This window comes from Misgurnus anguillicaudatus, chromosome 16 (assembly GCF_027580225.2).
Source record: "Misgurnus anguillicaudatus chromosome 16, ASM2758022v2, whole genome shotgun sequence".
Lineage (NCBI taxonomy): Eukaryota > Metazoa > Chordata > Actinopteri > Cypriniformes > Cobitidae > Misgurnus > Misgurnus anguillicaudatus.
This window is the reverse complement of record NC_073352.2, coordinates 726,352-740,966: the sequence shown is the minus strand read 5'-3', so window position 1 is coordinate 740,966 and position 14,615 is coordinate 726,352. Positions and strand designations below refer to the sequence as shown.

Sequence of the window (14,615 nt, the reverse complement as noted above, 5' to 3'; positions counted from 1 at the left end):
CGCCAGTGAATCCACCGCGGGTCTCCAGCGAAACTCTCTCTCTCTCTCTCTCTCCCCCTCTGTGTTCATGCAGCCGGTCTCTGACAGGCAGAGGTTTCTTGAGGCGTGTGCAACGGGTCGCCAAATAAAGAGTTCTTCTTACACATAGGCTAATGCTAATAGTTGTAAAGTTTTCTGAACTTTAAGCAAGCCAATACAAAGCTCGCGTGTATATCAGTGACAAATGCGCTGCTGGAGCGATGTAGTTTGACGGCTTATTCGCTTATAGTTCAAACATATTTGATCTGAAAGACGAGTAAGGGACGCAAATGTTAATGTCTAATAGAAAGTAAAGAGCGTCAAGACCTTAAAACAGACTTAATCACATCATAGCACCCGTCATAATATCTATATCTATAGCTCCGTCTCTCATATACAGGTATTTATCCTGTCTGTAGGTTTGTGCATAAATTTATACCTGTTCATTTTACATACTGCCTATTTTTAATGTAATGTATGCATAAATACAAAATACAATGCATACTAAAGCTTCAATAGTCTATAAAATTAATAACTCAATTAAAAACAAGATTCTGTCTATCAAGACTTACCGTAATCTGTTGTTATCCTCTGGGCATTTTCACTTTAACATTATTAACTTTAAATTGTCCATATTTTACAACTGTGGTGAGCAGTTAAAAGCTATAGTGAGTGGCAAATAACTGCACATTTTTATAATCCAAAAACAATATAAACTGAAAAACATGTATACCATGAAATATACCGTTACCGTGAAATAAAATGACTCATGGAATAGATTTTTGGTCATTCCGCCCACCCCTATCTGGCACCATTTTGTGCTTTTTTTCAAGAACACTTATCTAAATCTCGAAGATCGGATCAGATCGGATCGAATCGAACAATGATAATCGATTCAAGATCTTGAGAATCGGAATCAAATCGATTCTTGAATTTTGAATCGAAACCCAGCCCTATTTCCACAGTACATTATGTTCTGGTATGCTTTTCTATTGTAGTGATGTGAGTGATGATTTTGAAGAGCAGATTTATTAGCGTTCACATCAGAAATTAAACACTGAATCATTTGCAGGATGTTGGTGCAGCTGAAATCAGGCTACTGATTCTTGAAAACATTCTCTTAAGTCCGGCATATGATGTTTATCTGCTTGCTGGCACTTCCATCAAATACAAAGTGCAGAAAATTCGTCAAGGAAAGATCACAGGTAAAAAAGGACATGTCATACTTTATTATAAGGTCAACTTATAATGTAAATGTTTTGCACAGGAGAGTCATATGTTTTATTTGCTCTTTGAAACTAATATTCAGTTTAGCTGCTGCTTGTCCTTTAGTCATGGGAATTGTTTGAATCAAAAAGATTCAGAATCAATTCTCAGGGGTGCAAACTTGTCACCTTTCGGCGAAATTCGCCGTTTTTGATACAAAATAGGTCATTCTTGTGATTCGTCTAGATCCGACGAGTTTTTGAAAATGAGGGGTGAGGGGGGTCTGAATTCTTGACATACTAATTAGCATATTTGTGATGTTATATCATCACATTTGGTCTCAAAGCCAGACTATTGTTTTCACTGTTACCACTAGTCCCTGAACTGTCATGTACTGTACTTTTAAAGAGCTCAATAAAGTCATTCTTATGTACTTGGGATGGACATGAGTACTCGAATGCTCGAATACTTGAACATGGCATTGACGATCGATCACGAAATTGATGATCGTGTTTTTTTTGTGGGGTTATGGCGGCATTTGGAGGTCAGGTTAGCCTTTCAAGTGGTAGAAAAGACTGGGTGCGTGTTTAATGGCGTGTTGAGCTGCGCAGACTGGCGTATGACTTCGGTACCATGCGTGATTCAAAAGCGAACAGATAAAGTCTGTTTCCTGGATGTAAACACCCACTACTATGTTTGGATAGCTTAATTCCCTGTTATTGCATGTGAGGAATTGTTTTGAAAACCTTAATGTGTAAAAAATGACGTCACATGCCCCCGCACCACCACACCGTCGGCCAACATGCACATGCATCAAGTGCTGTTTCTTCATACAGTGCGAGCTGCCTGCTCAAAGTCAATCATGGTTTATTCATACAATTGAAGAAGCTGCGTGCAAGATTCAGAGGTAGTCGAAAACCTTTTGATCGGATTGCTTTTGTAGTGTAGTACCCTTAAAGGAGACATTTCACAAGACTTTTTTAATATGTCAAATAAATCTTTGGTGTCCCCAGAGTACATATGTGAAGTTTTAGTTTAAAATACCATATAGGTAATTTATTGTGGCATGTTAAAGGACAAGTTTGTTAAACAATAGTCTTTTGTGATCCATGCAATAATAAGCTGCAAACAATAATGCAAATTAAAAAGCTTTTATATACAGTACATTGTGTACTGTTTAATTAGATAATATCAACTATATTCTCTAGGCCTAGGCTACATATTGACATTGTCAGACTAAGTTAGCATTAGAAAGCTTTAGTATGCAGTGTACATTATCCCTCATATATATATATATGAGCTTGTGTTCATTTTTTTTGTCTGGTGCAGTGACAAAACTTTTACTTTGTTGTTGTTGTATTTGAGTATCCCAATAAGGGGTTTAATTTGCTATAGTATGGTTAATTTTGTTTATCAGTATTGTTTTGGTTCAGAGGATTACTCAGTGTTTTCTCTAGGATTTTTTCCAGCTGTGGCGGCAGGGGGCGCCCATGATGATTATAAATGTACTTTTTTTTTATGTAGAATATAGGTTACAGTAAACAAACATGTATTTTTTTATCATTTTCATGCTGTCATTTTTTTTACTTATATTTATAGCATATTGCTTTTCTATGTTTGATCTTAATTGTATTTTCTTAAAAAATACGTTTTATTGCTTCGTACGGATCTTAAATTGTAGTTTTAATGTAGTGTGAAAGTTCGTGCTCGTGTTTAGCGTTACAGAGCTGTAGCAAAGTCACGCACAGTCCTGTTTGATAGTTCACACCGCTGAGATTGACAGAACACCCAACATCAGCAGCAATTTTATTCCACACCCGGCCTGTTTGACATAAAGACCCCGACCCGGTCACATCGCAAATCCCACCGTTAAATATAAACCTTTAACGGTCTTCAGACAGATCTTAAACACAAATAAGCACACGGCCCTTTAAAAACTGCTACCTATCGGAATCAAGTCGAATTTTGCTGTTGGATGTTAGACCTGCAGTTAACTCTTGCCTATTGAGTCCCGACCTGCATCTACAATGCAAATGACACGTTAATATCAATACACCCGTTACCTCAAATATTATGCGTTTCACCCGCGGGTACCCCGACCCTGCTGTCTGAAACAGATGAAACAGTCTCACCGTCTGCCTCAAGTTTTTATTACCAACGTACTTCTCTTCCCACAGGAAAAATGTAAATTTCCTTCCAAACAGATTCGACTATTAATGTCTTACAGTCCCATATGAGTAGTATTCAGTATTTAGCCTTTTGTTTTTGGACAAATATCTTAAATGTGAAACTTTGTGAGTGTCGATCTGAAGCACAGAAGATTGACAGCTGAGCGGTCAGCAGAGCGCTGCGCTTATAGCCTATATTCTGAATAACAAATGGCCTGATAAGTTGATAATATGAGTACAGTGATTACAAATGATTGTCCAAAAAAACTCGTAATATGTTAAATCGAAAGTTTTTATGTCTTTTTAGTAATTATGTCATTTCTCGCAGCCCTGCCCTGCGTCGGTGTAGATATGCGCCGGTGAACATCATACGCGTGATGACCTTGCACCTTAAATTACCCTAAATTTATTGTCATACAGATAAAAGTAAAACAACATAAACTGTAAATGTTGTATTTTTATTTGTGTAAACTCACAATAAGGAGAAAACCTTGTGCTTATTTAAAATCATCAAAAACATAACGTGCTTTCTAGGGATGGGCACGAGTACTCGATTGCTCGAGTACTCGAACGTGGCATCGATGATCGATCATGAAAACAACACTGTAAAAAGTAATACCTAGATCTAACTTATAAAAAGTGAGGCAAGTGACTGCATGGGAAGTTTTAGGTTGAGTCAACTTTCAACCTTTTTTAAGTATATTGAACACACTAACATTACTTAATATGAATGCAATAAAATTGAGTTGAGTTAACTAATTGTGCTAGTATTACTCAGTTAGATAAACCTTCTTTTCTTGGTACAGGTAGCATATTTATGGTTAGTTGTTGTTTTTTATCCCGTGAGATGAGGACTAGAAATGTTTATTCAAACAACACACCCACTCAGTTTCGTTTTGGGCAGCTGTAAAGCGCGACATACTTCAGTATGCAGTCTATGCACAAGCACCAGTCTTCTGAACAATGGTAACTACAAAACTCAAAGAAGAAACAGAAACTCTTCCAAATATCGAAGATAAATAAACATTAAACACTAATCTAAACTAAAAACAAAACAAAAAAAGTTTCAATTCAAATTTCACTCTCCAAATGCAGTCCCATGCAAAGCATGCTGGGAACTGCAAGTCCACTGCCTAGTTAGTTGTGTTTACTAAAATAATTCATGTAGTTTTAACACAAAATTAATAAGTTCATTTCTTTCTTACAAATTTAAATCGATTATAGATAATAAAATTAAGTTGAATTTACTCAATAATGTGTTCATTTAGAATTAATCAATTTATTCCAATTTTTATTGTATTTTAACTCATATTTTGATTAAAAAAACAAGAATTAAAAATTTTTAATACAGTTTACTCAATTTATTTTTTTTAAATCTACTAAGGCACAGAAACACTTTTTACAGTGAATGATCATGTGGGTTTATTTATTTATTGTGGATATGGGGGCATTTGGATGTCTGGTTAGCATTACAAGCGCATGTGGTAGTAAAGACTGGGTCTGGAGATGCGTGTTTGACGTCGCGTCGAGCTACGCAGACTGACGTATGACATCAGTAACATTACCATGCGTGATTCAAAAACAAACAGATAATTCCGCGCAGCAGGAACCCGCCGATCCGTGCAATGTGCGTCAGACTGCCAGCCCGCGAAGCCGGCCACAACTTACATCACTGAGGCACTATGGTTTAAAGGATGCCGTGATTTTCGGAAATACAGTCAGTCAGGTGCTAAATGTACAGCGCCGTCAAAAGTTCAATGGGTTATCATCCCATATTTAAACATCAATTGTGAAGAGATACCAGAGAGCCATACGAGCATTAACATTACATCTTGACTGAGGTAAGAGGATGACACGACACAGCTAAACGCTAAAATGATAGCAAAAGACTTAAAGCTGCTTAATGTTATGAAGCTTGAGCTTTGACTGGATGTGTTTAATGTGCCGTTTATGATGCATTTATGCATTTATGATTAAAAATGAAAGACGGTTAAAAATCTAGTATGTGTTCATTGTTCTGTCATAGTTTCTTCAAATTAAGTTTTATTTGAGTGTTTTTAATAAAAATATTTTCATTTTCACCATGACGTGTACGCCCCGCCCCTTTGATTGCCCCGCCCCCAGTTAATCGAGTACTCATTCTTCAGACCTATGGATTAATCGAAATGAAAAACTGACATAAATGCACATCCCTAGTGCTTTCTGCTGCTTTGGTTTTATAGCGCGTCACAAAAAAGAACAGAAACCCAAATACTTCAAATTTATTCGTTTTGTCAATCTGATAATTATTTAAGTGTAACATATTTCGTGTAGGCTTATTTATTTTATTATTATTTCTCAAAACACAGACGTAGCCTAATCATCATCTGTTGATTTAAATCTATTTGTGCATGAAACTAAACCCATGGGGGAAATTATTATATTTTAGGCGATTTATTTATAAATGAGTTTACAACGCGAATCCAGAAAGGAATTCATTTATTTTTAAAGACAGCCAGTCTGACAGGGCTCTTTATTTTGCGAGCTGCCGCCGTGGGTTTTGTCTAGAAGGGATACAGCAAATGCAGGAAAGTTAATGATTAGATTTGGAGGTAGGATTATTAGGATGAAAACAGCGGCTCTGGCTAAATGAGATACAAATACATCCTACAATCGTGTGAAAGTTTGTGTTTAGAGTTGGGTTTGGGTGAAGGATTAGGATAAAACAGTGCTCATCCGGCAAGATTTCATTTGCTGTATCCCTTCTATCCACAACCGAAGGTGTGGCGGGGATGTTTTAGACGTGGCGGGCCGCTACTGTAGAATGTATATAGCGGAAACACTGATTACTGTTGAGTGTTAATAAGATGTTGTTATTATCTACATCAGAGCTATTCAATTGGCGGCCCGCGGGCCAAACCCGGCCCCCCAGGTAATTTAATCCGGCCCTTTATGTAGTCTGTAAAAAAGACATCTCTAGAATAAATTAAGTAAGTTAGACAACGGGCCCTACAGTTCCGAGTTGATGCGCGTGCGTCTGTTTCAGCTGCAGAGCGCGAGTCACGTGACTGGTGCGAGCAGCTGTGTCACATGTTTATATTTGCGCTTTGGTCCACAAGTTGAATGCGATCGCCTCCCCCGCTCGCGCCCGCGTCTCAAGATGCAACAGCTGACAGTGGTGAGTTAAGAGACCGGTCTCTATGGCTGTTTTAACTTTATTTGTTGTATTTCCAGCTTAAAAACGCTGCCGTTTCCGACAATTGTTGTCTGATATGTCAGCTCAACGACTTGCTTATCCACAATGACATTTGCGTTAGATGTCTTAATAAAGGAAACTCGTTGAAACGATTTTGTGAACTAGACAAAAAGTTTTTCCAAAATTCAAAGCAGACTAACTGCTCAAATATTATGCGCGTCATCGTTCTCACACAAGAATGCAATTAAAACGAGTTAATCGCCCATCGCTCACAGCCCAGCACCTGCACCACTGTATGCGTATCGTGCTGACAAACATACACCTGATTTTACTGCTCTTGGCCAATTTAAAATCTGTTATATCTCCGGCCCCTCATTTGTGATGCTTTTCATGAACTGGCCCCCACAACAAACTAATTGAATAGCCCTGATGTATGGCATGCTATTTAGAAATTAATAAATTGAATGTTTATCTTGTATGGACTTGTTTTAACGCGTTTTTGCTTACAGCAATTAGGAAACAGGTTTGTGCTTATAAAAGATATTAAATAAAATAATTTTTTTATATTTACTCATATAGGAATAGCCGAGTTAGCACCATTTGTAGAAATGAAACTAACTATAAATTAGGTATATTATTGTTTTAATAGAGAATCAAATAAATAAGCACAACAAATATTTCTTCTTGCAAAGAGAAATGTAATATGCCTATAATAGCCTGCGCGAGGGCGTGAGCGCACTGAAGAGCTATTTATTTACATAATTTAAATTACTGTTAGTTTAAATGTACTTACATTAAACAACTATACATCAAGTGTTTTGACTTAAGATTTAGTTTTTGACCTTTATTTTAATCTGAAAATCCTATAGTGACAGTAATTTCTTCATTTTTGTCAGGAGTTATGAAAATTAAAAACGGTACATACCTTTAATTTGAAATATAACCCTCAGCCGCGCTCATTGATAAAAATACTCCTCCGTGATCGTCATAAAAGCACTCGATAAAACAACATCCATCTGGGCTTTTAATTCAAAGTATGCATATTTGGAGAAATATGACTTCAATTTTATATGTTTACTTCAAATTTCTGCAGGGGGGGTAATATTTCACCCATTTTTATTCCAAACATGGCGATATGAGCAAGCTGGAGTCTGCAGACATTCACACTCAGTTTGTTTCATTCATACGTGAAGCCGGAGGGCGCTAAAGTCAGACAGTCTTGTTATGACACTCATGAAGAAGACAGAGATCAGCTGTCAGTCAGACGTGGGCTGTGTCCCAATTCAAAGGCTGCGACCTTCTAAGGACGTATTTTAAGACCGATTGCGTCACAGCAGCGCGACTTGAGGCTGGTAAGGCCGTCCCAATTCAAAGGATGCTTAGAATGAAGCCTCAAAATGCGTCCTCATTTCTCCGCGGTGTTAAGAATAGAACAAATGGATCCTTAACAGCCGAGGATATCCCAAGATTCAGTGCGCTTCTGCAACGGCTGCATATAACGGCTTGATATTCTAAAATAAACAATTAAAACCTTCATTAAATAAAAGTGTGTATTTATCAAACATTTTTCTTTTCACCGTTTTAGTATTATAAGTTATGTTTTGTGTTAATATTATTATTTTTATGATGCATATATTTCTAAGGTTGATTAATTTAATATACTGTTGAATAGTTTAATCTACATCAACGTGTCATATTTTCTAAACTAAATTAATATTTTTCTGATTTCATATTTATTTTAATAAGGCAGAAACGTTTCCGCTATGTCCTGCTGACAGGCGCGTGCTGCAGGTGACTCCAATTATGGGTCGTCCGAAGGTTAGATCGTCTCATTTCAGTTCTCTTCGCAAACTTCTGAGGCTGCCACCTTGAAAGACCGAGTGCTCATCTTTAAGGTCCCATGCTCATAAGGTCGCAGCCCTTGAATTGGGACACAGCTGTGAACTTGAACAGTGACGTGCAACGATCGATCGCTGTTTTAATAATAACATGCAAATAAGATGTTTTGAAACATGGAGACAATAAACACGATTAAGATTATATATGGTTTGTCTGTATTTTTAACGCTATGTCTGGTATTTTCATAACAGTACTGTATATTATAATGCTATGCTAATCGAGCAAAGCTAACAGCATAAATAGCATAAAATTGTTTATTTTCGGTCTTATTTTATGATCCAAAGCCACATCAGATCACGCATGATTGTTTAAGCACACGACTTTTGATGTTATAAAGTGAGTTTTATTATAAATGCTTTTATTTGTCGTGTTTTGATGGTATGCTAAGCTAACGTACTAGCTGTTCTGTAAACATCTGCTGTCTGGAGATATGATATATATGTTTCTAGGAATAATTTCGACTGGTAAAGCTTCTTTAAGGTAAGTTTCTTTTTGTAAGAAAGGAATTTAATAAAAAGAAAGTGAATTGAGACAAAAGGAGGAAATAAAACACTAAATAGAATGTATGAGTAATTATTAATAATAATAATAAAATAAACATTTAGACAGCCATATCCCGGATTAAAAGTTGTTAATGACTCATCCAGATGCTTATTTAATGAGTCTATTTAAAACACGGAGCAATAGGACAATAAACTTTAAGGATGTTGTGAGATATAAATAAACAAACATTAGCTTAGCATTTTTGCTGTTTTCTCTAAATAAATTTACGTGACATGGGTCTAAAAAACATTTAATAAAATACAGAGTTTTAGAGGTATCATCTTCAGATTTAAAACAGAACATGGTCAGACCCATGACTTTATCTGCAGAGCATTTCTAGATTGCTCCAAGGCCAGTTTCATTTAGTTTTTCATAACAATATTTCATATATCTTTGGTGGAGTTAATAAAAAAAGTATAATTTAAGCTCTCTATAACAACTTTTTTCATTATGACAGTAACTAATTTTCACCTCTTAATAAACTTCCAAGTGTCTGCTTTCAAATGAGACCAAACTTATGCTTTTAGTTCAAAGGCTTCATAAACTTTATCTTTTTTAGTTTGGCTATGATATTTTTTGTGGGGGGGTTCAGAAAATGGAAAAAGGTTAACAGGTTAAAAAGGTTTATGTCTGTTATAAGTGATTAAAATGAAACACTTCACAGTCTTTACTGTATGAATTAAATATACACGCATTCGTATGAAGTACAACAGTTCTTCACTGATGAGCAGAGAGTAATTTTATTGAGAGATGAATTAGGATACTGTAGCTTTAAGACGTGAGAGATATCGCTCTGTTCACGTGCACTAATGACAGGCTGCTGTGTATGCGTGCGGCGGGTGTCCGCAAACAAGAGCAGCTGTGAGGAAAATGGAAGTTTAAAACTTCAAAACTAATGCAAGTAATAAACTTTTGGCATGAGGATGCAATTGTCCGCGATAGATATGTGTTGTATACGCTGTTTGATAGGGATGTGAAGACGCATCGCGCTGAGGACCGGAGCGCGTCCTCATAGAAAATACGCATATCTCTGTAAAGGCAGAGAGAGAAATCCAAATCTGTCACACATGAGCAACGGGTTACAAAATGCTCGCACTGTGTAAAATGGTCTCTGTTGGACTTTTAAGGCGTCCATTGCATATTCATAATTAGAGGGAAGACACCGTAATAAAACTTAAACTATTTATTGATCAGATATGAAAAAGTTTTACAGCGCGCCGGGTTGTTTCAAGGCCACAATAGGCAAGCAACTAACATCCAGCATTTGGGGAAAACAGTTATTTATAAAGTATGTGACGTCGATCTTCTTCTTAGAATCTCCACCCACAAAGGCTGCTTTTCCTCGTGAATCTGACTCCATCTCCACATACCTGTGGGGGTTGCATACCATACACACACAATATACAGAACATTTTGTGCCCTCGAGCATTTCATCCTTATATGGCAATGTCTTATTACAGGGCAATCTTCTACATTAATCAGCACAGAAATCATTGTTGTAACAATACACATGAATTAAGATTATAAACAGCACGATTAGTAAAACAAAATCAAATCCCACATCTCTAATTGCAGCCGCATCAGGAACGCTATGATGACAAAAGTAAACAGAAAGATCGGCTCATGAGATCGGCAATTTTAGCGAGTGCCGATCGCGTCATTTAATGCCGTTATCGGCCGATTAGGATCGGCGCATCCCTACCTAAAATAGCTGAAAACCTATGCAAACAGACTGACAGCCCGACTTTGTTTGGATATGTAGAACGTTACATGAATCATGTGACCGCGCGGCAGCAATATCAAAGCGTGTCGTAACTCTCTCTTTATATGACTCTGAGTGTACGTAAGTAACTGATAGATTCATTCATTGTATGGAAAAATATACTATATATATATTTAAAATTCATTTCAAGATTTTCTTTGTCTTTTGTCGAAAACAAATTATTTTAAATTATACGAGTTTGCAACAACACAAGGCTTCGTAAATGGTGACAGTTTTATTATTTTATATTTCTAATCTATGAAATGTATTTTTCTGTCCCATTGACTGGTCTGTGTAATGAAAAGTAGGATTATGAAATTGTGTCAGGGGTAAGAAGTAGGGATGTGGTTTTTGAAGTGAGATGAATTTATGACGGTGTGTCTTTTACTTACAGAGCTGTCCATGCCATGTGACCAGTATGGGCTTCACCTCCAGAACAATGTGCTTGCTTCTGATGGAAACCCAGAGCTCCCTGTGGCGAGCTTAGACCAGAGCAGCTCAACTGTGTTTGCACTTCAACGTGGTCACACCAATATCTTACTGGAGCACAAGAGTATCCTTCACTGACCCTTTCACCTGGAAAAAAACCCTCGACTTTGAAAGCTTCCTAGTCACTGTGACAATACAGTCTTAATTTTGACAGCCAATGTTTAATTAGTTTTAGTTAGACATCTGCATTGTTTAGCACAGATTTAAGTCACTCTTGCAATACTTTGATATCATGCTTAATGCATTGTGTGTTTAACAAGAACTAGTTGTTCACTTAAAAAATACAGCTGTGGTGAATAGGGCTGTCTTAGTAACCACCTATTATTGCGCTACTGACAAGCAACCGCAAAAAACGCACTGTTCACGATCTATAATACGGGCCAAATAAGTAAGTTACTATTTAGATGGTAAATTATTCAAAATGTAAATATACTAGGCTATTCGTATTTCGTTAAATTATACAGTGAATATATGAAAATCCCTGAGCACGCGAAGTGAAACTAAGATGACAGAATTAGCGTCGCCTGACTCTAAATGCAGTTTTAAAGTAAAAAAAAAATATTTAATGAAATCGATCAACACAAAAGCGCCCTAATATAATTAGCAACATTTTCAACCGCTTTAAATAATAACCTTTGAAGGTTTTATCTTTGTGTATCTGCAATATCCGCACCACAGATGAATGAGTTGCAGCTGATGTAATGCAGGTGGCTTTATTGTGAAGAGACTGAACACTTTCAGACTCTTCACTTCATTTTTTACCTACATATTTCTATATACATTTTGACCAAGAAACATAGGATATAATGTAGTTGTTATGGATATAGCCTCAATGAAAGTTGTTATGGATAGCCTTTAAGCTTGTTCTGAAATTATATAATTTCAACAAACTCTTTTTCAACAAAATAATTACTTTGTTTTCATACTCATGGAATCATATATTAGTATAATAATATTAGTATATAAATGAACGTATATCTATATTATTAAAAATGCCTCATTAATACTTGCTCCTTTTTATTTAATTAAGACACCGCTTTGTTCTGTATTGAACAAGGCTCCATAAATTTAGACAAGTTCCCAGCTAGCCAAAATATGTGACTGTAATGTAACCTTATTGCAATATGATGACCAAACTTGCGTATCTAGTCATGTCGTGGCGACTGCTAAAGTGAAATTTCTGGATTTGTATGTGTCATGACATGACCATTATAGGTTGATTTACGATGTTTAGAAACCATATCATTGTTTTTTTATTAACTCAAAATATTGATATTGAATTATTGTCCAGCCCTACGGTATCACATCATTCATCCTGGTGTCATACGTTCAGTATGTGAACCCCTAGGAATGAACTTGTTTTCTACAGTGTTTGCCATAAAATGTGAACTGATCCTCATCTAGGTCACAACAATAGACAAACACAATGTGCAAATGTCACACAAATAATTCTAGTTTCTTGTGACTTTTTTTAAAACACCCATTAAACATTCACAGTGCTGGAGGAAAACGTAAGTGAACCCATAAACTAAAAGCATTTTATTCCTAGGGGTTCACATACTTTTTCTTGCCACTGTAAATAAGCTATATTATTATTATTATGTAGCTGGTATTGTTACATTTTTTTATTGATAAAGATGAAAGATTAAAAAAGAAATATATTTTTTGTAAATGCAAGAAGGGCATAGCATCATGAAAAAGATGACGTGACTATTGCAGTGGTTGTCACCTTGCGTGATTAGCGCCATATCACAGGATTGTGGTTACCTTGACAGCCCTAGCTCAGGTTAGCTTATAAAACAATGTTAATGTTTTTAAATTGAATTTGATCATCACTTTTAGGTTTCCTTTATTCTGATTGTTAAGGTCTTGGAATGCAGGGAGTTTCTCGTCTGCCCAACAGCACCATATATGTGGTGGAGCCTGGATACTTAGGTTAGTCTCATTACTAGTTTGCAGCTTTACATGAACACAATCTATATTTCTACATTTTGACCAAGGAAAACAGGATATAATGTAGTTGTTATGGATATAGGCTTTAAAGGGACACTCCACTTTGAAAATATGTTCATTTTCCAGCTCCCCTAGAGTTAAACATTTGATTTTTACCTTTTTGAAATCGATTCAGCTGATCTCCTGGTCTGGCGCTACCACTTTTAGCATAGCTTAGCTATTGAATCTGATTAGACCATTAGCATTGCACAAAAAAATAACCAATATTTATTTTTCGTATTTAAAACTTGACTCTTCTATAGTTACATCGTGACTGACAGGCTGCCGGAGGCGCAGTGATGTTGCGCAGCAGCTGAAAATAGTGTGTGTGTGTGTGTGTGTGTGTGTGTGTGTGTGTGTGTGTGTGTGTGTGTGTGTGTATATATACTCACCGGCCACTTTATTAGGTACACCTTAATAGTACCAGGTTGTACCCCCTTTTGCCTTCAGAACTGCCTTAATCCTTCGTGGCAAAGATTCAACAAGGTACTGGAAACATTCCTCAGCGATTTTGGTCCATATTCACATGATAACATCACACAGTTGCTGCAGATTTGTCGGCTGCACATCCAGGGCACGAAGCTCCCGTTCCACCACATCCCAAAGATGCTCCATTGGGTTGAGATCTGGTGACTGTGGAGGCCTGTTGAGTACAGTGAACTCATTGTCATGTTCATGAAACCAGTCTGAGATGATTTGCGCTTTATGACATGGTGCGTTATCCTGCTGGAAGTAGCCATCAGAGGATGGGTACACTGTGGTCATAAAGGGATGAACATTGTCAGAAACAATACACAATGCTCAATTGGTACTAATGGGCCCAAAGTGTGACAAGAAAATATCCCCCACTCCATTACACCACCAGCCTCAACCGTTGATACAAGGCAGGATGGATCCATGCTTTCATGTTGTTGACACCAAATTCTGACTCTACCATCTGATGTAGCAGCAGAAATCAAGACTCATCAGACCAACGTTGTTCCAATCTTCTATTGTCCAATTTTGGTGAGGCTGTGCAAATTGTAGTCACAGTTTCCTGTTCTTAGCTGTCAGAAGTGGTACCAGGTGTGGACTTCTGCTGCTGTAGCTCATCCGCCTCAAGGTTCAACATGTTGTGTGTTCAGAGATGCTCTTCTGTATATCTTGGTTGTAACGAGTGGTTATTTGAGTTACTGTTGCCTTTCTATCAGCTCGAACCAGGCTGGCCATTCTTCTCTGACCTTTGGCTTCAAGGCATTTGCTCCCACAGAACTGCCACTCACTAGAGATTTTCTCTTTTTCGGACCATTCTCTGTAAACCCTTGAGATGGTTGTGTGTGAAAATCCCACTAGATCAGCAGTTCTAAAAATACTCAGACCAGCC

At 37.0% G+C, this 14,615-nt stretch overlaps 1 protein-coding gene across 3 annotated transcripts in view; it reads left to right on the top strand.

Annotated features, from left to right (window-relative positions):
• nup210 (nucleoporin 210) overlaps positions 1 to 14,615 on the top strand; it is a 302,105-nt gene that overhangs the window by 109,976 nt on the left and 177,514 nt on the right. For 2 of the 3 annotated variants that reach the window (XM_073853990.1, XM_073853989.1), the window contains exons 6-8: positions 1,091 to 1,223; positions 11,166 to 11,324; positions 13,127 to 13,195. In XM_073853990.1, the coding sequence (XP_073710091.1) occupies positions 1,091 to 1,223; positions 11,166 to 11,324; positions 13,127 to 13,195 (361 nt within the window). Of the gene's footprint in view, positions 1 to 1,090; positions 1,224 to 11,165; positions 11,325 to 12,702; positions 13,047 to 13,126; positions 13,196 to 14,615 lie in introns of those variants that run through there. The other variant, XM_073853991.1, reaches the window with a different exon arrangement.